This window comes from Lepidochelys kempii, chromosome 9 (assembly GCF_965140285.1).
Source record: "Lepidochelys kempii isolate rLepKem1 chromosome 9, rLepKem1.hap1, whole genome shotgun sequence".
In the NCBI taxonomy this organism is placed as follows: Eukaryota; Metazoa; Chordata; order Testudines; family Cheloniidae; genus Lepidochelys; species Lepidochelys kempii.
In genome coordinates, this window is record NC_136388.1 from 48852810 (window position 1) to 48877951 (window position 25142).

The window sequence follows — 25142 nt, forward strand, 5'->3', positions numbered from 1 at the left end:
CAGGCCAGGGGCAGGACTGATGGGACTCCAGTTTTCATTCTCCCTCGCCAGTCACTGTCCTAAACAACTCAAGTGATTCTATGTGAGTGGCAGGCCACTGGAGAGGGGAATGCAAGGAGAGGCTGTGTAGTATTCTCCCACACCCACTAGTTCACACATCTGCTAAGTAAATGGAATCAATGGACCACTGGATTGCAATTTTTGTCATGCTCCCCCCAGCCATTCACCATAGTACGTAATCCCAGTTCTGAAAGGCATGTCCCATACCCTCATTGATTCTATAACTGAGTCAGTACTAGGCAAGTATCTGGCAGGAGAGCAGTGGAGTGACAGCAGTCAGGGGAACTGTTCTGTTCTAGCAGCATCCTACTGAGTCTCCCTCTTTGTTACCACCTCCTTCCCAGTCACCCAAGTCACTGATCTATACTAACAGTGCACAGATCACTGCAGGAAACACCTCTCTGATAAGCAGCATCCCTAAAAAATCAACATACTTCAGAACCCCAAAAGTCAGGGTCCTCTGCTCAGGGGAAAATCACTGAGACAGCAACAATGTTCCTTAGATTAGAGCAGGTCTTTAACTCCACGTTGACAATGTTCGCATAACAATCTGGGATGGAGCTATGCCCCATTCTCAGCCTGTGCTTTCCTGCCACCACCTCTTCCCTGTGGCAAGAACAGGAGCAGCACTCAATCCCGCGAAAGAGGCAGATGCATTATTGGACGAGGGTGTCCGGAACACACTGGTTGCCAAAGCCCTCAAGCTCATTCACTTCACAGCCAGAGGGATGGATTGTGGTTGGCAGCCCCCTGGGAGGGCAAAGTGGCCTCCTGCCAGGCACTGCTGCCACCAGCTGGATGCTGACCTGGCAGCAGAAGGCTGGCATCCAGAGCAAGCTGTGATCCTTATACGACATCAGGAGGGGGCTCTAGTGAGAGGGGCTTTCCTGGGGTGATACAGGCATGTAGGGGCTTGACAGTCATGTGGGGGAGCAAAATGGTTTGCTGGTGCCCAGGTCCTGCGCAGCGGCCTCCATGCCAGAGAGAGCTCTACCTGCCTCCCGGCAACTTGGGGGCTCCCTGATGGCTGGAGGCCCCATGCCTGCTGGCAGCGTTTGCACATAGTCCTCCATGCAAGCAAGGTGAGGAAGGGCCCTGGTGACGAAGGTGAAACAGGAGGCACTGAATGGGGCAGCTGGGGGTGAAACCCATAGCCACTTGGGCCTAAACCTTGCCAGGGGTGGGGCGGGCCCTTTGATAGGCAGTTGGGAGCATCCACTGCTGTTATGGCTCAGGTAGTGGCCTTCCCTTACCCTTGGAGGGGTGCTAGGACATAAGTCATGCTGAGGCCAGCAGCAGGGCCTGCCTGCTCGTGGTGGTGATGGCATGGAGCAAACAAATGAAAGCTTCTCCCACCTCCTCAGCTCTGCTCCCTGCATGTATCCTTAGGCAAACATGGGACAAGGGACAGAGTGGGGTGTGATGGGAAGTTTCGTGACCACCGATAAAATCCAGGGTCTAGAGAAAAGGTTACTTTAAAAGCAAAGTTTGTTTTTTATCTGGTTTTCCACTGGCAAAGGCAAGTTATCTGTGCAGGGTGATCCAGTAAGTCAATGCCTCACCTCCCACTGCAAGCCAGGCTCATCCTGGTTCACAGGCCTTTGCACTAACTAGCAGGTCCCAGTCTCCTGTAATCCCATGAGCTTTCTGCATGTGTCTCTCCACACCCTTCCTAGAAGTCCTACCTTGTAGGGCTCCTTTTGTCTTCCTCAGCAATGAGGAGCCACACGAAATCTGCATAGCTCAGCCGTCCCTCCTTCTGTGCTTCGTTGCCCCTGAAAGACCCAAAGCACCTTCTAAATTATAACATGAACACACAGCCAAAAGCACACTCAAAACACCTTCTGGGGAGCGAGTTGGGAATTTTCATACACCTAGAAAACACTCATGCTTGTTCTTTTAGGCCAGAAGGAGTCTGTTAGTATTGGTCGGCCCCTCCCATACTGAACTTGCTCAGGGAGGAGAAGTGCTCCTGAAAGCAGATACCGCATTCGCAGCCCTACTGTCACTGCAAAGATGAAGTTGCTTTTGAAGTACTCCCCACCCCTACAAACAGTTAGGAGCTTTTATTTTAAAGGAGCTTTTGTGATTGTGCCCTCCAGCTGCCTGACACTGTCACTGCTGTAGGACTAGGACACACATACATACATGAAGTGTAAGCACCTGTCCCCTCTCCTGTGGCCCACAGCGATGCGTTTGGGAACTGTGCTAATTTGACAGGGTTTTATTTATTTTTAAAATCACCCACCGGTCCCTCTCTTCCTTTTCAGACTGGCCCTAGCCTGTGACGGAAACGCTAGCACCTTGCCCTCTCAGTGGGATGGGGAATGTATGAGAATACCTTGCATTTCTACTTAAGGCTGATAGGATTCCTGTTCTAGTTTTTGCTTCCTTCCAGTTCTCCATTTAATTCTCCAGCCAGGGTGCTATACCTTACCTCACCACTGCTCCACTGAATATCCTCTCAATAATCCTGGTTGATAAAGCTGGAAATGAAGAAAATGAAGCATCAATACATAGGCACAGTTAGCCTCATGGTCTATCAGAGCTGTGTGTGTGCGTGGTCAATCTGTATGAAGTCATTATCCCACAGCTAAAAGGACAGGCAACGAACACGGCCTGCATGGCCATTTTAGTACAGCCCAAACTTTAATAGCTTTGCAAACAGTAGCAATTAACCTTCCAAGTCTCTCTCACTCTCTGTCACTTCCTGTGCCTAGCCTGGCAACAAAACTATTGTCCCCCTAGAATGTGGCAGCTCCAGATTATCCAGCTATAAGACCTTGGAAACTAATAGCGCCACTGGGACTTGTCCCATGATCAAGGGCTGCCAGAGTGGGGTGAGCACTTGTGGCATGAGGGCACGAAGGATAGCTCAGCATGTTTAGCTCAACAAAAGAAACTCAGCGTCTTTACCACTATGGTGGAACATTGAAACCCTGCACTCCCATAACGAGAGCTGGGTGAATACTGGTGTTTTTGGTTTGCTGGCAATGCTGAATAACTGGAAAAATATTTCACTTTGGGTGGAAATTTTCAGTGAATCGAAAAGTCTGAGCTGGGTCAAAACACACTATGCAGTTGAGCCATTTCTAAAACATGTCAATTTTTGTCAGTTCAATGAAACACTTCAGTGAACTCGACATAAATTTGCAAATAGGGTTGGGTCACCTGAAACTACATTCTTCCCCCAGCAAATTCATTATTTGCTGAAAAAAAGATCACCGAGCTCCAGGCACATCCATGCCAGGGACTGGCTGTCTCTCCCCACTGTCCTGCCACAATTTAACAGTAGCGGCTGTCAGGATTTACCAGGTTACTGTGATTATTTTTACACTTACTGAGGAACACTTTCTAGCACATAGTGAAGTACTTGCCTAAATAACTGGCCCTCACCTACAGCTCTCACAGTATGCCAGCACAGTCCATTAGGGGCAGTAGTATCCTATATTCACGTGGGGTGGCTTCAGCCCATGCAGAAGACTGCTGAAGGTCTAGCACCACTTAGATAGCCCAACTGTCTCTTGGCTACTGCCATAAGGTGGCAGGGCCTGAAAAGCAGGCTGGTTGCAGAGAGGAGTGCAGGCTGCAGCCTATGGGTAGCTGGTATAAGCGCTTTGGGGAGGCTAAGAAATGTTGGAGTTGGCAAACCTCCCTTTGGAGGCATGCTGGCCCACTGTCAGAAGCTCCCGAGAAGTGTGTGTGGGACTTAGATTTTCAGAAAACCTTTGACAAGGTCCCTCACTAAAGGCTCTTAAGCAAAGTATGCTATCATGGGCTAAGAGGGAAGTTCCTTTCATGGATCAGTAACTGGTTAAAAGATAGGAAACAAAGGGTAGAAATAAATGGTCAGTTTTCAGAATGGAGAGAGGTAAATAGTGGTGTCCCCCAGAGGTCTGTACTGGGACAATTCCTATTCAACATATTCATATATGATCTCGAAAAAGGGATAAACAGTGAGGTGGCAAATTTTTCAGATGATACAAAACTACTCAAGATAGTTAACTCCCAAGCAGACTGTGAAGACCTACAAAAGAATCTCACAAAACTGGATGACTGGGCAACAGAATGGCAGATGAAATTCAATGTTGATAAATTCAAAATAATGCCCACTGGAAAACATAATCCCAATTATACATATAAAAATGATGAGGTCTAAATCAGCTGTTACCACTCAAGAAAGAGATCTTGGAATCATAGTGGATAGTTCTCTGAAAACATCCACTCAACATGCAGCTAGAGTCAAAAAAGCAAACAGAATGCTGGGAATGATTAAGAAAGGGATAGATAATGAACAGAAAATATCATATTGCCTCTATATAACTCCATCTTGCATACTGCATGCAGATGTGGTCGCCCCAGCTCAAAAAAGATATATTGGAATTGGAAAGGGTTCTGAAAAGGGCAACAAAAATGATTAGGTAGGACTGGGACTTTTCAGCTTGGAAAAGAGATGACTAAGGTGAGATATGATAGAGGTCAATAAAATAATGACTGGTGTGGAGAAAGTAAATAAGGAAGAACTAGGGGCCACCAAATGAAATTAATAGGCAGCAGGTTTAAAACAAACAAAAGGAAGTATTTTTTCACACAACGCACAGTCAACTTGTGGAACTCTTGCCAGAGGATGTTGTGAAGGCCAAGACCATAACAGAGTTAAAAAAAGAACTAGATAAGTTCATGGAGGATAAGGCCAACAATGGCTATTAGCCAGGATGGGCAGGGATGGTGTGCCTAGCCACTTGATGATTACTGTTCATTCCCTCTGGGGAACCTGGCATTGGCCATTGTTGGAAGACAGGATATTAGGCAAGATGGATATCTGGTCTGACCCAGTATGGCCGTTCTTATGTTCTTAGTGAGTCGGGGAGGCAGGGAGTGCTCCCACCAGTCCTGGTTAAATTACAGGCTTCACAGCCTTACACACTGAGAAGCTGTAGTAGTGGAGAAGGGGAAGTGCAGGCCGGACAAGGCCCCTCGGTCACAAAACCAGATGGGATTCCTCCTCTGGAGCCACAAGGCCCATAACAGTCTTTCCCCTCTTCCAGCCAAGAGAGAACGTGCCTCAGTGCACCTTCCCTGAATAGGCCTGGACCCCAGGCAGGCACCTGGGCTAGCATTGGAGACAGCTCAGAGAAAGGAGCCAAGAAGTGAGGCTAGAGGTCACTGGCTGAATGAATAAGGGAGGTGGGCGACTAGTGCACTACTGGAAGGGGCAAAAGCTGAGGATTAAATGCATTTAAAATGTGAATGTGCAGCAAGGTAAAGAAAGGGTTGGGCAGGATTTGGAGGGGATGGGTTATGTACACAGATATTTAAACTGGCTCCTTCTGCTGGGGCCATAGGCTACACAGCCTCCCATTGGGAGATGCCTTAGGCATGGGAACTAAGGCCCACTCCTGGCTCCACATGGCTGGGGGAGAAGGCTCCTCCCACCCCTAGACTGAGTGCTTGGCTCCTGAATCTTGTGTTCAGCCTGAGCTTTCTTACGGGCGCCTTTCCTTTGGGTCTACTTGTAAGCCGCTGTTGTTTCCACAAGCGGAGAGGCAAGACGGGACACCTGTTGCTTTGTCCAGAACACTGCCCCCACACTTTAGTGCTCCCACTGGGTATATGGAAGATGCGTGGGTTGCAGCTGGTGCTGTTGTTGGGTTTAGGGAGGACCACCAAGGAGACTGGGATCCTGAGCTTGCATAAGAAAATGTAGCAGCTCCCACACCAACTGCCCCCACCCCTGCAGCTGGGACATGGCTGAGTTGCCCTCACCCTAGGGACCTCCATAAGCTCTTAGGAACCTTTTTCCAGGTACAAAGCTTCTTCAGGGCCTTTTCCAACTCCCCACTCTCAACCATCACTTGAGTCTCTCACCTCACATTCCACAGCAAAGTACAGAACCAGCTTCTTGTCCCCCTTGCTATTTTCTAAGCTGTACCTCCTCTGCTGAACTGCATTGTCCACCTGTGGCCAGAGGGCAGCTGAGCTGGAGGCAGCCAGTCGATGACTGCAAGGGGATTTAGCATCATTACAGACCCCACTGTGTAGAAGCCCTTATCGTCTATTGCAGCTCCCCTTCTCCCCGCCCTAAAAATGGCTCTGTCAATTAGCACTAAGTGAAGTCCAGCACTGCCCCCAGTTACATTGCTGTGGCACCAAATTTTCCATTTAAAATATAACTTCCCAGCAAGGCAAGGCCTACCTTTTCCCGCAACTTTTACAGGTTTCTGTTACCACCATCCTCAGCACATGTCCCAGCCTGGGGGATCAACTCACCTTGATCATTGTATCTAGCCAGATCCTTCTGGCTGATGTAGAGGTCATGGTCAGTGTCCAGCTCCCAGAATTTACAGTAGATGACATAGAAGTGCTCATAGGAGAAGTAGTCTGTGATTTGGTTTATGTCATCCTCTTCCTCCAAGAGGGCAAGAGTCTGAAATGGCACAAGTTGGAAGGAAAGTTAATTCTAGACTAGATAGGGAGATGCTTCAGCAATTGTCTGGGTACCAAGGCTCTGGCACGGAGGCAAATTACACATTGTGAACTAATCCGCCTCTGAAATGTAACCCTTTTCCATTTGCCAGCTGTCATATGCAAATACATTCATCATTTATCAAGGGAATGAGCAAGGAGGCACAGCGAATGACAGATACCCTTGTTCAGAAATGGATCTCCTGGCATGTGAGTACGGATGTCTGCATAAACAATGCTTATCCCCAGAGCGTCCTATAAACACCACCACTTTCATGTGAGAATTCAGGAATAATGAACAGAAGCAAGGCGGGGCAGAGGGGACACCAAACAGCCATCTAGAATTGGCCCCAATGTCTGCATAGGCTGCCTTCGATCAGCCTGTGACACTCAGTGACATTCACCACCATAAGGCCTCAAATCTCAGTAGGAAATGGGGCACATCCCGTGTCAAAAAACAATGCACTCTGGAGCAACGTCATCCTGGTACAGTACACTTTTGTACCCCATCCCTTTCCTGTCTCTCTTCCTTCCCTTCTCACCAATCACCTTTCTCGCTCTCCTCTCAAGGCGTTGTGGTCTCAGCACCTCCCAACATTTGCATGTTGGGATCATAGGATCATAGAATATCAGGGTTGGAAGGGACCTCAGGAGGTCATCTAGTCCAACCCCCTGCTCAAAAGCAGGACCCATACCCAATTAAATCATCCCAGCCAGGGCTTTGTCAAGCCTGACCTTAAAAACTTCTAAGGAAGGAGATTCCACCACCTCCCTAGGCAACGCATTCCAGTGTTTCACCACCCTCCTAGTGAAAAAGTTTTTCCTAATATCCAACCTGAACCTCCCCCACTGCAACTTGAGACCATTACTCCTTGTCCTGTCCTCTTCCACCATTGAGAATAGTCTAGAACCATCCTCTCTAGAACTACCTCTCAGGTAGTTGAAAGCAGCTATCAAATCCCCCATCATTCTTCTCTTCTGCAGACTAAACAATCCCAGTTCCCTCAGCCTCTCCTCATAAGTCATGTGTTCCAGACCCCTAATCATTTTTGTTGCCCTTCGCTGGACTCTCTCCAATTTATCCACATCCTTCTTGTAGTGTGGGGCCCAAAACTGGACACAGTACTCCAGATGAGGCCTCACCAATGTCGAATAGAGGGGAACGATCACGTCCCTCGATCTGCTCGCTATGCCCCTACTTATACATCCCAAAATGCCATTGGCCTTCTTGGCAACAAGGGCACACTGCTGGCTCATATCCAGCCTCTCGTCCACTGTCACCCCTAGGTCCTTTTCCGCAGAACTGCTGCCTAGCCATTCGGTCCCTAGTCTGTAGCTGTGCATTGGGTTCTTCCGTCCTAAGTGCAGGACCCTGCACTTATCCTTATTGAACCTCATCAGATTTCTTTTGGCCCAATCCTCCAATTTGTCTAGGTCCCTCTGTATCCTATCCCTGCCCTCCAGCGTATCTACCACTCCTCCCAGTTTAGTGTCATCCGCAAATTTGCTGAGAGTGCAATCCACACCATCCTCCAGATCATTTATGAAGATATTGAACAAAACCGGCCCCAGGACCGACTCCTGGGGCACTCCACTTGACACCAGCTGCCAACTAGACATGGAGCCATTGATCACTACCCGTTGAGCCCGACAATCTAGCCAACTTTCTACCCACCTTATAGTGCATTCATCCAGCCCATATTTCCTTAACTTGCTGACAAGAATACTGTGGGAGACCGTGTCAAAAGCTTTGCTAAAGTCAAGATACAATACATCTACTGCTTTCCCTTCATCCACAGAACCAGTAATCTCATCATAGAAGGCGATTAGATTAGTCAGGCATGACCTTCCCTTGGTGAATCCATGCTGACTGTTCCTGATCACTTTCCTCTCATGTAAGTGCTTCAGGATTGATTCTTTGAGGACCTGCTCCATGATTTTTCCGGGGACTGAGGTGAGGCTTACTGGCCTGTAGTTCCCAGGATCCTCCTTCTTCCCTTTTTTAAAGATTGGCACTACATTAGCCTTTTTCCAGTCATCCGGGACTTCCCCCGTTCGCCACGAGTTTTCGAAGATAATGGCCAATGGCTCTGCAATCACAGCTGCCAGTTCCTTTAGCACTCTCGGATGCAACTCATCCGGCCCCTTGGACTTGTGCACGTCCAGTTTTTCTAAATAGTCCCTAACCACCTCTTTCTCCACAGAGGGCTGGCCATCTATTCCCCATGTTGTGATGCCCAGCACAGCAGTCTGGGAGCTGACCTTGTTCGTGAAGACAGAGGCAAAAAAAGCATTGAGTACATTAGCTTTTTCCACATCCTCCGTCACTAGGTTGCCTCCCTCATTCATTAAGGGGCCCACACTTTCCTTGGCTTTCTTCTTGTTGCCAACATACCTGAAGAAACCCTTCTTGTTACTCTTAACACCTCTCGCTAGCTGCAGCTCCAGGTGCGATTTGGCCCTCCTAATTTCATTCCTACATGCCCGAGCAATATTTTTATACTCTTCCCTGGTCATATGTCCAACCTTCCACTTCTTGTAAGCTTCTTTTTTATGCTTAAGATCTGCTAGGATTTCACCGTTAAGCCAAGCTGGTCGCCTGCCATACTTATTATTCTTTCGACACATCGGGATGGTTTGTCCCTGTAACCTCAACAGGGATTCCTTGAAATACAGCCAGCTCTCCTGGACTCCTTTCCCCTTCATGTTAGTCCCCCAGGGGATCCTACCCATCCGTTCCCTGAGGGAGTCGAAGTCTGCTTTCCTGAAGTCCAGGGTCCGTATCCTGCTGCTTACCTTTCTTCCCTGTGTCAGGATCCTGAACTCAAGAAACTCATGGTCACTGCCTCCCAGATTCCCATCCACTTTTGCTTCCCCTACTAGTTCTTCCCGGTTTGTGAGCAGCAGGTCAAGAAAAGCTCCCCCCCTAGTTGGCTCCTCTAGCACTTGCACCAGGAAATTGTCCTCTACGCTTTCCAAAAACTTCCTGGATTGTCTATGCACCACTGTACTGCTCTCCCAGCAGATATCAGGAAAATTAAAGTCACCCATGAGAACCAGGGCATGCGATCTAGTAGCTTCCGCGAGCTGCCGGAAGAAAGCCTCATCCACCTCATCCCCCTAGTCCGGTGGTCTACAGCAGACTCCCACCACTACATCGCTCCTGTTGCTCACACTTCTAAACTTAATCCAGAGACACTCAGGTTTTTCTGCAGTATCGTACCGGAGCTCTGAGCAGTCATACTGCTCCCTTACATACAGTGCTACTCCCCCACCTTTTCTGCCCTGCCTGTCCTTCCTGAACAGTTTATAACCATCCATGACAGTACTCCAGTCATGTGAGTTATCCCACCAAGTCTCTGTTATTCCAATCACGTCATAATTCCTTGACGTCACCAGGACCTCCAGTTCTCCCTGCTTGTTTCCAAGGCTTTGTGTATTCGTATATAAGCACTTGAGATAACCTGCTTATCGCCCCTCATTCTCAGTATGAGGCAGGAGCCCTCCCCTCACAGACATTCCTGCCTGTGCTTCCTCCCGGTATCCCGCTTTCCCACTTACCTCAGGGCTTTGGTCTCCTTCCCCCGGTGAACCTAGTTCACCGGGGCTTTATCACACCAGGGCTTTATCAATTTAGCTTCCTAGCTTCCCATCCCTGGTTTCAGTGCCAGTAAGAGGCAAGATGGCCACTTCAGTCTGATAAAGTATGGCCTTAAAGAAAATGAAAAGGCCAGGGGATCTAGGGACTGCTTTTCTCTTTCTTTCTTGCCACCCCTATACCCCTTGGAGCTTAAGAGTTTTAGATTTTCTAAAATGGAGTCTGAGAATCTGGGGGAGTCAGGGGTTTGTGTTTCTAGACAGTTTCTTGACACAGTAGACAGGTTGGCCTGGGAGGCCTCCTCAGCTTCAGAGTCAAATGCAAGTTACTCCCAAGCTCAGCACACAGGCCATTTCAGAAATCCAGAGTTATTCCCTTTATTCAGAGGAACCCAACTGAGTTGCACGTTACTTAGACAAAGAACTCTAAAAGCTGGGAGCAGTCTCTCTCCTGCCACGGCCTCCCTAGTCCGTGCATTTCCACCATCCCTCTCCCTCAGTCATTCGATGCCTCCCAGACTTCTGAGGAGTCTTTTGAACAGTTAAACTTTTGATTGTGCCCCACCTAAGAGTAATTCATCCTGCCCCTTCCCTGCTGCCCAGGACCATGGACACCATGTGCATGGAAGGAAAAGTTACTTACCTTGTACAGGTTTCAGAGTGTTAGTCTGTATCAGCAAAAAGAACAAGGAGTACTTGTTTGTTAGTCTCTAAGTGTCACAAGTACTCCTCGTTCTTTTTACCTTGTACAGTCACTGGAGCTCCTCAGGATGTTTCTCCCTATGGGGCTCCACTTCAGGTGCACATGTGCCCCATGTCTCTTCAACCAGACGTTTGGAAGCAGTGCCTGTTTAGTTCACACATGTGTCCTAGCAAACCTGGTGCCTAAAACTGACGGTACATAGGCCATGTCAGACAAACCGCCTTCAGTTCCTTCTCTGCCACAAAGGCAAAGGCTCCAAGGCAGAGAAGAAGGAGGGTGGTTAATGGAGGAACTATACCATTATATACCCCTATACCCTGTACTGTATAGGGAAAGTAACCTCTCCTTCCTCTTCGAGTAGTGATCCTCTGGGTGCACCATTTCAGGTGACTTCCTGCTACAGGAAGTGGGTACTTCGGACCCCGGTCTCAGACTGTAGGAAGAATAGCAGTACCAAAAGCAGTGTTTGCTCTATCGGTGTTCGCTAGTGTGCAATGTTTCAGAAAGGTGTGAACTGAAACACACAAAGCAACTTTGAAGATTTTTGCATTGGGAACTTTCTTCAACAGAGCTATATTCGTAGATTGGGCTATAACACAAGGAGGAGGCTGAATATTAGCGGCCTCAAGGAAGAGGGCATGCAACCAGAAAGCCACTTGGTGAGTCTTTGGGTTGGGACAGGGGCCCCTTTAACTTTGTGTGCAAAAGAGACAAACAATTTGGGGGAGGCCCTAGGGGGTTTAGTTCTGTCCAAGTAGAAAACCAACACTCCCCTGACAACCAAGGTGAGAGGGGAGGCTTCTTCTCAAGTCTGGTGAGGTTTAGAGTAAAAAAATGGAAATTGAATGTCCTGATTGATTTGAAAGTCTGAGGTTACCTTGGGCAAAAACCAAAGGTGTGATCAGAGAGATACTTTCTTCCTCTAAAAATGGTATGGGGGGTTCAGCTATTAGAACCCCTAATTTGCCAATCCCTCTAGCTGAGGTGACAGCAACTAAAATGCAGTCTGCATGGACAAGAGAAGCAGGAAACATTTAGCCAGTAGCTCAAAGGGAGATGGCTTCATCAGCAAATTGAGGATGAGATTCAGGTCCCATCCTGGGGCAGATTGCCTGATATGTGGGAAGAGATTCAATAAACGTTTAATGAATCAATATGTGGTGGGGTGAGCAAACACCGAAAACCCCTCAACAGGGAAATGGATGCTGTGATAGCTGCTAAATTGACTTTAACAGAACTCAGAGGCAGTTCTTCAGGACTAAAAGGTAAACCAGAATGTGAGCTGGGGAAAATCAATATGGGACAGACCCTGTTGGGTACACCACTGGTAGAATCTCTCCCATTTCTGTTGACATGTTTTCCTCATGGATGCTTTTCTACATGCAGTAACACCTCTTGCACCTCTTTCAAACAGTCCATCTGGGGAGACAGCTAGCAGTCAAGCCTTGAGATGCAGTTCTCCAAGGTTGGGGTGAAGAACCTTCCTTGAGTCCTGGATCAGTAGGTCTGGTACACAGCACCTGGTAACCATAGAGCAGGACAAGAGGAGGGGCGAATCAAGTATGAGAATCATATTTGTCATGGCCAAGCCTGTGCAATTAGAATGACTCTGGCTTTGGCCTGATTGATTTTGTTCAGGCCTCTGAGAAGCAATAGCATCAGGGGATAGACATAGAGGATGGATTTCTTCTCCAACAAAAAATGAGGAAGGCATGTTCCAGAGAATGACAATCCAGACCTCCTCTTAAGCAGAATGTCCAGCATTTTCTGTTGGTGACAGTAGCAAAGACATCTACTTCCAGAGCCCTCCAGGGAAGGAAAATCTCCTTGAGAATCGCTGAGCTCCCACTCAAGATCCTGGCAGAAGTGCCTGCTAAGGTTGCCGGCTAAGGTGTTCTAGGGACCTGGTAAGTATGTGGCTGAGATGAAGATCTGATGGAACAGGCAACAGTTCCACAGCTTCAGTGCTTCTGCACAAAGGGAGGGAGACCTCACTCCTCCCTGGTTACATATATAGAACATGCTGGCCTGGCTGTACATCCTGACTCTGATGGATTGGTCTTTGATCATAGTCATTCGGACCACTCTGAGCTCCAGCAGGCTGGTATGGAGAATCGATTCTTGAGCAGCCCATTTGCCTCAAATGGTTTGACTTTGAAGATAAGCTCCCCACCCTACTAGAGATATGTCTGTTTCTATTGTTGCAGAGTGAAGGGGATTCCTGTACACATTTGTCAAGGTCTTTCCACCAATTGAGTTAGTTCAGAACCTCTCAAGAAGCTGACACTAACTTGTCCAAACTGTGTTTGTTGGGAGTGTAAATGGTTTTTAAGCTAACTTGGTAGCAGCAAAGATATGACCTGGCATGTAATGTCAGAAAGGTGCAGGCAGCCATAACCCAAGCCTTGTAAACAAATCCTGGTAATTGTCTCTGGGTTCATTTGAGCCTGAGAAATTAGGCTTGTCAGTGTGATAAATCTGTCTACAGGTAGGTAATCTCTGGACATTATGGTGTCCAATGTGGCTCCTATATTTGCTGTTCAATGAATTGGTGTCAAAGTGGACATTTCTCTGTTGAGCTGAAGTCCCAGCACATCAAATGGGCTTATGGTCTTTGTGACTGCAGAGTGAACTTGACTGTAAGAGTGGCCCTTGAGGAGCCACCTGCTGAGCTGGGGGAAGACGACCATTATGACTGTGCTGCCCCCACTGTCTGAACCTTCATAAAGACCCCGGGGGCAGCAGAGAGTCCGAAGGGGAGCACTCAGTATTGAAAGTGATGCTGACCGATCATGAATGGCAGGAATTGCTTGTGAGCCAGGCGTATCACAATAAGAAAGTACACATCCTAGAAGTTGAGGGCTGCAAATCAGTCCTCCAGATCTATAGATGGTTTTATTGCTGCGAGTGTCACCATCCTGAGTTTCTGTCCCCAGATGAAGTTCTTCAACACTCTTGAGACCAAAGATTGGTCTCTACCTGCCCTTCTTTTTGGGAACTAGAGAGTACTTGAAGTAGAACTCCTTTCCTCTGCTGGCTCGAATGGCTCCTATGTGAAGAAGGGATTGAACTTCTTGTCTCAGAAGACATTTATGAGATGGGTCCCTGAAAAGGGATGGGGAAAGGGAGAAGGAATGGAGATGAAATTGATGGGAGTAGCCCGAGGTTACAAACTCCAACACCATCTGTTCCCAAGATCTTTGAAAATGGAAGACACGATTCCCAAAGGGTTGGGCAGGGGGAGGTTAGAACATTACAGCCATAGATCTGAGGGATAGGGTGGTTCCCAACCCATGACCAAGGCATTGAAATGGATGCTTGCCTGCTAAGCAGGGCTATGGTGTTATCACAGCAGAGGTTAAGCTCTTCTCTTTTGAAACCTAGTTTTTTTCTCAGGTGGTTCTGATGGTCAACGGTACACCAGGAACTGAACGGGATGAGATCTCTGTACTCAGATTCATAGACTTTAAGATCAGAAAGAACCATCATGATCATCTGGTCTGACTTCCTGCAAATTGCAGGCCACAGAACCTCACCCCCACTCCTGTGATAGACCCCCGAATCTCTGAGTGAGTTATTGAAGTTCTCAAATCATGATTTAAAGACTTCAAGTTACAGAGAATCCACCATTTACACTAGTTTAAACCTGCAAGTGGCCCATTCCCCATGCTGCAGAGGGAGGTGAACCCTCCTCCAACCCCCGATCTCTGCCAATCTGACCCAGGGGAAAATTCCTTCCTGATCCCAAATATTGCAATCAGTTAGACCCTGAGCATGTGGGCAAGACCCACCAGCCAGACACCTGGGAAAGAATTCACACTAGTAACTCAGAGTCCTCCCCATCTAGTGTCCGATCTTTGGCCACTGGTGATATTTGCTGCTAGCAATTGCAGATCAGCTACATGCCATTATAGGCAGTCTTATCATACCATTCCCTGCATAAACTTATCAAGTTCAGTTTTGAAGCCAGTTAGATTTTTTCCCCCCACTGCTCCCCTTGGAAGGCTGTTCCAGAACTTCACTCCTTTGATGGTTAGAAACGTTTACCTAATTTCAAGCCTAAATTGTTGATGGTCAGTTTATATCCATTTGTTCTTCTGTCCACATTAATGCTTAACCTAAATAACTCCTCTCCCTCCCTGATATTTATCCCTCTGCTGTATCATATCTCCCCTCCGCCTTCTTTTGGTTAGACTCCACTGGTAAGGTAAGTTTTTCATTCCTCGGATCATCCTAGTAACCCTTCTCTGCACCTGTTCCAGTTTGAATTCATCTTTCTTGAGCATGGGAGACCAGAACTGCACACAACAGCATTACAGATAAGGTCTCACCAGTGCCTTGCATAATGGTACTAACATTTCCCTGCCTCTACTAGAAATACCTCACCTTATGTATCCTAGGACTGCATTGGCTTTTTTCACAGGTAGATCATATTGGTGGCTCATAGTCATCATGTGATCAATCAATACACTCAGGTCTTTCTCCTCCTCTGTCACTTCCAACTGATACGTCCCCAGATTATAGCAAAAATTCTTGTTGTTAGTCCCTAAATGTATGACCTTGCACTTTGCACTATTAAATTTCATCCCATTTCTATTACTCCAATTTACAAGGTTGTCCAGATCTTCTTGTATGATATTCCAGTCCTGCTCCGTCTTGGTAATACTTCCCAACTTTGTGTCATCCACAAATTTTATTAGCACACTCCCATTTTTTGTGCCAAGATCAGTTAAAAAAAAAAAAGTTAAATAAGATTGGTCCCAAGACCAATCTCTGAGGAACTCAACTAGTAACCTCCCTCCAACCTGACAGTTCACCTTTCAGTATGACCCATTGTAGTCTCCCCTTTAACCAGTTCCTTATCCCCTTTCAGATCTCATATTAATCCCCATCTTCTCCAATTTAACTAACAATTTCCCATGTAGAACTGTATCAAATGCCTTACTGAAAGCCAGGTAGATTAGATCTAGTGCATTTCCTTTGTCTAAAAAATCTCAAAGAAGGAGATTAGTTGGTCTGGCACGATCTACCTTTTGTAAAACCATGTTGTATTTTATCCCAATTATCATTAACCTTTATGTCCTTAACTACTTTCTCTTTCAAAATTTGTTCTAAGACCTTGCATACAACTGAGGTCAAACTAACAGGCCTGTAGTTTCTTGGTTCACTTTTTTTCCTTTTCTTAAAAATAGGAACTTTATTAGCAATTCTCCTGTCATAGGATACGACCCCCAAGTTTACAGATTCATTAAAAATCCTTGCTATTGGACTTGCAATTTCATGTGCCAGTTCCTTTAATATTCTTGGATGGAAATTATCTGGGCCCACTTATTTCGTCCCATTAGGCTGTTTGAGTTTGACTTCCACCTCAGATGTGGTAATTTCTACCTCCATATCCTCATTCCCATTAACCACCCTGCCAGTACCCCTAAGCTCTTCATTAGCCTTATTATTAAGAATTTAGGCAAAGTATTTGTTTAGGTGTTGGGCCATGCCTAGATTATCTTTAATTTCCACTCTTCAGTGATTAGCGGTCCCACTTCTTTCCTTGTTTTCTTTTTATTTATATGGCTATAGAACCTTTTACTATTGGTCTTAATTCCCTTTGCAAGGTCCAATTCTGCATGGCTTTTGGAAGTTCTCACTTTATCCTTATACTTTCTGACCTCCAAGAGGTAATTTTATTTGCTGATCCCTCTCATCTTCCATTCTTTGTAGGCTTTCTGCTTTCTCTTAATCACCTGAGATATTTGCTCATCCATCTTGGTCTGCAACCCCACCCTATGATTTATCCCCTTGCTTGGGATGCAGGCTTCAGATTGTTTCTGCAACTTTAACTTAAAGTAATTCCAAGCCTCCTCCACATTCACAGCCTTAAGTTCTTCAGTCCAGTCCACTTCCCTAACTAATTCCCTTCATTTTTTTAAGTTAGCCCTTTTGAAATCAAGGACCCTTTTTGCAGATCTAGTTTTGTTTAGCCTGCCATTTAGTTTAAACTGAATTAGCTCACGATCACTTGAACCATGGTTGTCCCTTACAATCAGTTCTTCTATGAGGTCCTCAGTACTCACCAATACCAAATCTAAAATGACATCACTACTTGTTGGTTCAGTGACTATTTGATGAAGTACTCTGTTACCTACCACATGCAGGAAAATGTAGGCTCTACTATTATTTAGCAGCACTTGTCCTCCAATCTATATCTGGGAAGTTAAAGTCTTCTGTAATCACACAATCTCCAGTAGTATTTATTTCATTAAAAACATTAAAGAGGTTTCTATCCATATCCAAATCGGATCCTGAGGGTCTGTAGCACACCCCAAGCACTAGCTTTCTTCCCTAAAGTGATTTTGGCCCAAACAGACTCTGTCTCATCCATTCCATAACTTCTAATTTCTTTACAGTCTACCTCATCATTAAAGCTGTGACCTGCTGAATTTTTTTTTATTTGCATGATGTATATACTGACAGAGCAGAGGGTAGCTCTTGAATCCTTCAAAGAATGTAAGGACTTGTCAGCTGACTTGGTGAACAGGTTCAAATGATATAATGGGAGATCCTCAGTGGTGCTCTGGACCTCTCTCAGGATCCCTGATGATTACAATCAAAATGCATGGTGCATAACAATCGCTGTAGATATAGAGTGAGCCATCGTGTCAGCTGCACCAGGAAGGCTTGCAATGATGTCCTAGCTAGCAATTGTACCTCTGTGATTGCTCTCACTGTTCTTAAGGTAGCTGGTCAACGAAGGCATTTCTCCTCCCAAAATTGGTGTAATTGTGTTTCATGAATTGGTAACTCTAAATTGTAACAAATAGATGTAGATAAATAACTTTTGCCGCTGAACAAGTGTAATTGTCATTGATCATTGTCATGTGAAGTGGATCTAAAGTGGTGTTGCCTGTTCCCCTTGTTCACAGCACCACTAGTGAGTTCAGGGCTGGGAGCATGAACATGAACTCAGAACCCTTAGCAGGAACATAATACTTCTTATCTGCCCTGGTGGGGATATAGTAGCAAATTGTTTTAGGCAATGGAGGAGGCAGCATGGAGAATGTCTCTTAGTGTCCGTTAGGTCTCATGGATCTCTTCCAAAGGGATTTAGAAGGAATATCAGCAATTCTTTTAATGAGTTCCTGGAATTGCTTGAAGTCATCCGCATACACAGAGAAAGAGGCATGACAGCCTCCTCAGGTGAGGAGAAAGAGCTGTTGATCTGAGACCTAAGCTTCTTAATCAACCTTCTTCTCCTCAGAGGATTCTTCCTGAGGAGAGGACTGCAGTGGAGGGTCTGAAGGAATGGAAAGTTTTCTTCTCTGATTCTCCTTGAGAGCGTAACTGGAGGCCCTAGAGAACTGCTCCCTAGTGGCTGCTTACAGATCAACACCATCACTGAGGAGGGGACTCAGTGTTCCTCTTTTTCAAAGGTTTAGAGGTACCTTGTGAGAAGACCTTCTGGACGAGCGAATGGCAGTGGCTGAAGTCGACGGCACACTCTGCATATCAGAGCACCAGTGCACAGGGGGATGTCATAGCCTGGCTCTGATGAAGCCTGCAAGGAGCACTCCATAAGGAGTAGTCGGAGTTCAATCTCCCTGTTCTTTCTTGACCTACTCTCAAAGTCAATGCAGACTGTATACCTGGAAAGGATGTGGGTGTCCTGAAGGCAGCAAAGGCAGCTAGGATGCCATCACTAATGGGGATAGCACTGGCAAGTTAGGCAGGGATTAAACCCAAGAGATCTTGGCATATCCTGAGAAAATAAACAAACAGAACTTCTACAGAGAGAAGTCCCCTCAGAATCGGGGTGGGGAATGAGGCAGTCTCACAATAAAGAACTGCCAACTATGTATCAGTTACAAAATACTATAACTAACTGCTAAACTAACTATTAAACTGTAACAACACTAAATATTTATAGAAGACCTAAAATTAAACTAAGGCATTGCAAGTCATGCTCGGTCTCAGGCCAAGGGCAGTTCAGAAGGAACTGAAAGCAGTTCATCCGACACTGCCTTATACACCCTTGGTAAAGGACAGGAGTTTAACTGGGACATACATGTGAACTGAACAGGCACTGCTCCCAAAGGTGCATGGAGGCTCAAAGGGACCTTACTCAACAAATGAATAAATGGGTTCCCAGGAACAATTTATAATCCCTAAATATAGCCTCCCTCACTGAAGAAGGTGAAGGCAGAGTGGGGTTAGCATGGTTGTGTTGGTGATAGGTGCACCTGAGCAGCCTTAACTAGTTTTCAACCTAGTACTTTGCTGTGTTGAATATAGAAGGAAGTAGGCTTATCCTTTCAGAAAGAAGCAAGATCTAAATCTTTGTCCTCAATACAGTACTAGTGAAGATGTGTTACAGGGATCCTACCCTGGGCTAGGCCCTCACTAACCTCCTGCAGTCTCTCTCCAGAACTGGAGTCTCTGGAGGGGCTATAGGCACACATCTATTTTAGAATATATACTCTTTTTATATAAAGCCAAGAAAATGACATACTTGCAAAAAGTTGCTTTTTCTCATCTCCATTAGGGTGATTTTCCCAGACCAGGATCTATTGACCATGTAGAATATTCTCTGTATAACCTACAAAAAGCAAACAAATGAATAATTATCTTAAAGACATGCACTGCCTAAATTATACCAGTTTGTAAATCTGAAGTGAACTTATTCATTTGGTTTAGTCAATGATTAAAAGAAAATTTTAATTTACAATTTTGATTTACAAGACAATGGACAACCCTCAGATATCCACCCCAAATGCATCGCCAAACTCATCCACTTCATCCTCACCCATAACAACAACAACAAAAACTTTGTCCAAACCATGGGAACAGCCTTGGATACTAGGATGGCTCCCCAAAATGCCATCTTCTTCATGGGCCACCTTGAAAAAAGAATTTTTGGACAAATGCACCAAAAAAGACAATGATATACCTGAGATACATTGATGATATTTTCGTCTTCTGGACAGACAACTTAAACTTCCTCATAGATCTCCACCACAACTTCGACATTCTACTCTCTCTGGAACACTCTGACACTAGCATCGATTTTATGGACACCACAATCAGCTTCAACAATGAAACCCTACAGATCATTACACCTACCTTCATAGATCTAGTAACCACCTCAAATAGACCAAGAAATCTGTTATCTACAGCCAGGCACTCAGATACTACAGAATATGCTCCAAGGAGAAAGTCCAGGATGTACACCTTAATACACTCAAAGCAACCTTCAAACAAGGACACTTACTCAGAGAACCTGCTTTAATACAGAAATAAGCCCCCCTCTGACCATGCACCCCTATTTGTCACCTTTCACCCCACACCAGAACTCATAGGGGGTTATCACCAAACAACTACAACTCATACTGGATGGGGACCACATAGTGAAATAATTTTTTCCTGAATCCCCTCTTCTGGCCTTCTAACAACCACCCAACCTCTCCAAGTTCATCAACAGAAGCAAGCTCCCGACAGACCTTTTGATAATAAACTGCTGATTCACAGCAAGCAGGGGTGCCCAAGTGAAAAGCATTATTCTGGGTACACCATATCATATGTTAACAATGGACATAACAGAGACAGATTATCTGGCTGGATTTGGCATAGGCCATTGGTCATCTGTATATGTCATTCAGTCCCCACTCTGACCTCTGGTAATCTGGACGATGAATGACATGGAGGAGGACAGAAATACCTGTTAAGTGAGTGCAAACAAGAGGTAGTACTTAGATAGTATGGTGCTGAGGTCATGTAAACACCCATCCTGTTCTCACTCCCTTCAGCATGAAATAGCCATTTTACTAAAACTTCACAGGGTGATGAGCATTATTGCCAAAATGTGATTAACGGGACACAAGGCCAAGCTTAATAACAGTAGAAACAAGAGCAGAGAGAGACAATTAATAAGTCTGTTCCTAGAAGTTATAGTAGATTACTATTGTGTACAAACCTATTGAACAGGGTGGATGAGCTGTTCCAAATATTCTCTGGTCCTACCAAGACAAACAGCTCAAACCAATAGTAGACTGGGGGCTCTCTAACCCAGCCAAACACTGGGTCTTTACAGAACAAGAAAATAACGGCAGTGTCAATGGTGCTGGCGTAATAAAAAATCATGCCCTCCAGAAACATATACACATCCTTCAGCAAAGGCTACTGTATGGGTTTGGGATAGAACCAGAAATAAAATAAAATGTTTTACTTTGCAAATAATCCAGATTTTAACCCAAATCACAAACCGAAGAGATTTAAAGATTGGGGGAGCCATGGAATACATATGGTTGGCCAGCTCCTCAGTAAAAAAACTTTTTTTAACTTATTTGGAAATAAAAAACTAGTTTTAGTTGGACCACTCTCCTATGTACCAATACCTTCAAGTTAGGTACTATGTTTCTTAACTTTTTGGAAAAGCTGTTTTAAGCTAACTTTAGGAGGAGTGATGGAGTCTGGGCAATCAGGAAACAAACAAAAAAAGTTAATTTATATCAATCTTTGCAGACAACTTTCCTAAAAAGAAAAAAAAAAAAGGTCCATATATGACACACTGGGAAAGGAGTTGCATACACAAATGGTTTTAGAGAAATGGGATTTAATCTGGAAAAGAGGACCAGCAACCTCAATCTGTAGCATGATAAAAAAAAGTTTATTTAAGATATTGCTTCAATGGTATTTCACACCAGTGAGGTTGAGAGAGAGAAAGAGAGATTAAATAGGGAGAAAGATGGAGAAATTGTAGTGAAAGAGGAGTGTGATGGGGTAAAACCCCATTCTGGGCAGGAAAGGGCTAAAGTCCACATAGGCACATTCACTCCACCTAAATGGTAATTATATAATTACTTGTCAGCTAGAGAGGGTGAGACTAAAGAAGGATTAGGTGATAATACAGCAGACATTTGACCTTATAAATAGGCTGAGAGAGAAGTCATTCTGGGGCAAGAAGCTATAAGGACCAGACAGGCCCTATATCCTGTCTTCTGAGAGTAGCCAGTGCCAGATGCTTCTGAGGGAATGAACAAAATAGGGTAATTTTGAGTGATCCATCACCTGCCATCCAGTTCCCTCTTCTGGCAGTTGAAGGTTTAGGGACTCCCTGGCGCATTCAGTTGCAAACCTGAACATCTAATTGCCGTTGATGGACCTATCCTTCAAGAACTTATCTAATTATTTTTTGAACCCATTTGTACTTTTGGCCTTCATATTATCCCCCAGCAATGAGTTCCATAGGTTGACTGCACTGTGTGAAGAAATACTTCCTTATATTTATTTTAAACCTGCTGCCTTCTAATTTCAGCAGGTGACCCCTAGTATTTGTGTTACATAAATGATTAACACCACTTCCTCATTCACATTCTCCACACCATTCATGATTTTATAGACCTCTATCATATTGCCCCTTAGTTGTCTCTTTTCTAAGCAGAATGGTCCCACTCATTTACATTTTTCCTTGTTTGGATGCTGTTCCATATCCCTAAACATTTTTGTTGCCTGTCGCTGTAGCTTTTCCTATTCTAATATATCTTTTTTGAGATGGGGCAACCAGAACTGCACACAGTATTCAGGGTAGGGTGTTCCATGGATCTATATAGTGGTATTATGGTATTTTCTCTCTTATTATCTATCCCTTTCCTAATGGTTCCTAACATTCTGCTAGCTTTTTTGACAGCTGCTGCACATTGAACAGATGTTTTCAGAGTCATTCACAATGACTTCAAGGTCTGTTTCTTGAGTGGTAACAGATCATTTAGATCTCATCATTTTTGTGTGTGGTTGGAATTATTTTTTCCAATGTGCATTACTTTGCACTTATTTCATTGAACTTTATCTGCCACTTTGTTGCCAAATCACCCTGTCTGGTGAGATTCCTTTCTATCTGTTAACAGTCAGCTTTGGCCTTTGCTATTTTGGGTAATTTTGTATCATTTGCAATTTTTCTGTTAAAACTGTTGGTGAAGCATGATTTATTTCTCTTTACAAAAGCATTGTTGACTCTTCCCCAACATGCTGGGTTTATCTGTGTGGCCGTGCCTATGCATCTATGTATTTATCTATGTTATCCAGATCCTGTGCTCCACTTAGGACTAAATCAAGACTTGGCTCTCCCTTTGTAGGTTCCAGGACTAGCTGCTCCAAGCCACAGTCACGTATGATGTCTAGAAATTTTCTCTCTTCATCCCTCCCTGAGGGGACGTATTCCCAGTCAATATGAAGTCAGTAGAAATCCCTCACTATTATTGTGTTTTGCGCCTTAATCTCTCTGTGTGTTTCACAATCACCATCTTGGTCAGGAGGTTGGTAATATATTCCTACTGCTATACTTTATTATTCAAGCATGGAATTTCTATCCATAGAGATCTAGTGTACACCTTGATTCATTTAAGATTTTGACTTCATTTGACTCTGTGCTTTTTTTCAGATAGAGTGCCACCCCTATCAGCCTGACCTACTCTGTCATTCCTTTAAGTTTTGTATCCTGTGGAACGGAATATACCCCTGTATTCACACCCTACAAACTACTGTAAAAATCTTTGTCCAAAGTACACCTTGTAAGATATCATTTGGAAACTGATAATTTACTTGTCAATATTGTCCCAATAAAATGTGTGGCAACATTGTAAGTAAAGTTATAAGATTGCCCTGTATCATGTTATTAACACATGTTGCAAACCTCACAGCCCTGCCTAGGCAGAAGTCTGCAAACAGGTCTGTTGTAAACAAAGGAATGTGTGCTTGCCTTAATTTGCATTTAAGCATAAATAGAGTCATCAGCCAGGAAGGGAAAACAAAGGAAGCTCAAACAGGTGAAAAAACCCCAGCAGAGAACATCCTTCTACATAGACACTTTGTCTCTCCGCTGGAAATATTTTTCAAGGAGGGGCGGAGGAAAAGACTGAAACTATAAAAAGGATGGACAAACACCCCACAGCACACACAACCCTCTCTCTCCCTGCCCATTGCATTCACTGCACCTGAAAAAACAAAGGAAACAGCCATTGGACTCTGGGAGAGGGGTCCTGACCTGAAGAGTCTGGTCAATAATCTTGCTAGAAGCACGTGTTAAGAAACTTTGCTTGAATCTAATATAGTCTAAGTTAAGCACTAGAAAGCATTTTATCTTTTATCTTTTTTTATCTTTATTTTTCTTGTAACCATTTGTGACTTTTATACCTCATTACTTGTTCTTACTTAAAGTCTCTCTCTCTTTGTAGTTAATAAACTTATTTTATTCTTTTATCTAATCCAGTGTTTTCAAGCTGAAGTATCTGGGTAACTCCATTTAAGGTAATAAAATGGTATATTATTCCCTTAAAGGAATAACGGATTTAATATTTTTGGACTGTCCAGGGGAAGGCTGGGAAGTACAAGACATACATTTCTGGGGGGAAATCTGGGACTGGGAATTCATTGGGGTCACCATGCAGTGTAACCAAGGCTGGTTACAGCCAGGGTGTGATTAGCAGGCTGCAGTTACACAAACACGCCTGGGAATGACCTGCATACTGGTGGCTAGTTGTGAGCAGTCCAGGTTGGAGGCTACAGCAGCAAGGCATTGCAAGGTACCCCAGGTAACAGGGCAGGGGTGATACAGCCTCCGGCTGGTCTGGATTGTATGGTCGGTATGTCACAGCCTGCTATTACCATGTCCCATTGATTATCCTCATTCCACTAAGTTTCTGCAATGCCTATCATATCAATATCCTCATTTATTGCCAGGCACTCTAGTTCACCCATCTTAGTATTTAGACTTCTAATATTTATATATAAGCACTTGTACATTTTGTTAATATTCAGTTTCTTGCCTTCATGAGTTATATTAATTGGGGCTCTTTTACATTTGACTGTTTCTCACTAGTGCAGAGCTGTACTTTACCAACTTCTTTCCTTTCCTCTTTACTAGGATATAGAGTTCCCCCTTTAATAAATTAATCCCTAAGGAATGTGTCCACCCAAACCATGTGCTCCGCCACACCTGTCGGCTTTCTCCTAGCCCTTAATTTAAGGCATTCTCTACCTTTCTAATTTTCACATGCCAGCAATCTGATTTCGTTTTGGTTTAGATGGAGCCCATCCTTCTTGTATAGGCTTTTCCTTTTCCAAAATTTTCCCCAGTTCCTAATAAACCTAAACCCCTCCTCCCTATGCTATCATCTCATCCACGCACTTAGCCCCTGCAGGTCTGCCTGTCCTTCTGGCCCTGGGCTTTCTACTCCTGGCTCTGCTACATGTCTGCTGGATGACTTTGGGCACGAGGTACTAGGCCAAAGAGCGTGGGAATGACTCTGTGGTCCAGTGGTTAGGGCAGCAT

The 25142-nt window shown here is 44.9% G+C and overlaps 1 protein-coding gene across 4 annotated transcripts in view; it reads right to left on the reverse strand.

The window, feature by feature from the left end:
- The window catches only part of PPP2R3A (protein phosphatase 2 regulatory subunit B''alpha), a 148161-nt gene that overhangs the window by 26060 nt on the left and 96959 nt on the right, over positions 1 to 25142 (reverse strand). For all 4 annotated transcript variants that reach the window (XM_073360239.1, XM_073360240.1, XM_073360237.1 and 1 more), the window contains 4 exons: positions 19329 to 19415; positions 6331 to 6487; positions 2498 to 2546; positions 1746 to 1835 (listed from right to left, as the gene is read on the reverse strand). In XM_073360239.1, the coding sequence (XP_073216340.1) occupies positions 1746 to 1835; positions 2498 to 2546; positions 6331 to 6487; positions 19329 to 19415 (383 nt within the window). The remainder of the gene's footprint in view (positions 1 to 1745; positions 1836 to 2497; positions 2547 to 6330; positions 6488 to 19328; positions 19416 to 25142) is intronic.